General features: G+C 43.5%; 1 protein-coding gene across 1 annotated transcript in view; it reads right to left on the bottom strand.

The window, feature by feature from the left end:
* The window catches only part of LOC116702727 (chromobox protein homolog 1), a gene marked incomplete at its 5' end in the record, with an annotated part of 11995 nt that extends 11768 nt beyond the window's left edge, over positions 1–227 (bottom strand). Inside the window, one exon of the mRNA XM_032537092.1 lies at positions 54–227. Within this exon, the coding sequence (XP_032392983.1) occupies positions 54–227 (174 nt within the window). The remainder of the gene's footprint in view (positions 1–53) is intronic.
* Between the last annotated feature and the right edge of the window lie 304 nt (positions 228–531).

Genomic DNA, 531 nt, shown 5'->3' with positions numbered 1-531 from the left:
AGATTTGATTTCTGGGACTCTTCAGTCTGAAGTAACCTCTTTCCTGCGCTCACCTCCTCCTTCTTCCTCTTGCTCCCTCGCTCCTCGGAGTCTCCCGAGGCCTCGCTGACAACTTTCCTCTTGCCCTCCTTCTTTTTCTCCTCCTTCTCCTTGTGTTTCTGCATGTACTCGGCGATGAGGTCGGGGCAGTCCAGGTTGTCTTGCGGCTCCCATGTGTTATCCTCACTGGAAAGGTAAGTGCAGACAGAAGAAAATCTTGTCAGGTTTTGTTTCTAGGCAACAAATTCTCACTTTAATTGATAATTCGTATTATTCCGTTTTCTATTGGCATTTTGTAAGGTCATTTGCAGGTCTGCAACTTAAGTATCAAAATACCAAACCTTCCACTTTGAGGGCATGACTCAATGCCAAAATTTATGCTGAAGATTATTTGCAATTTGTAAATGAACAAGATGCACCCACACTAATGTGGACTACTGAGTCTTAGGCAGGCATGAAAAAAAGCAGTGAACTAAGAAAGCGTCAAAAATA

This window comes from Etheostoma spectabile, chromosome 15, assembly GCF_008692095.1.
Source record: "Etheostoma spectabile isolate EspeVRDwgs_2016 chromosome 15, UIUC_Espe_1.0, whole genome shotgun sequence".
NCBI classification, from domain to species: Eukaryota; Metazoa; Chordata; class Actinopteri; order Perciformes; family Percidae; genus Etheostoma; species Etheostoma spectabile.
Note: the sequence above shows the minus strand (reverse complement) of the source record. Positions and strands in the feature narration are given on the sequence as shown.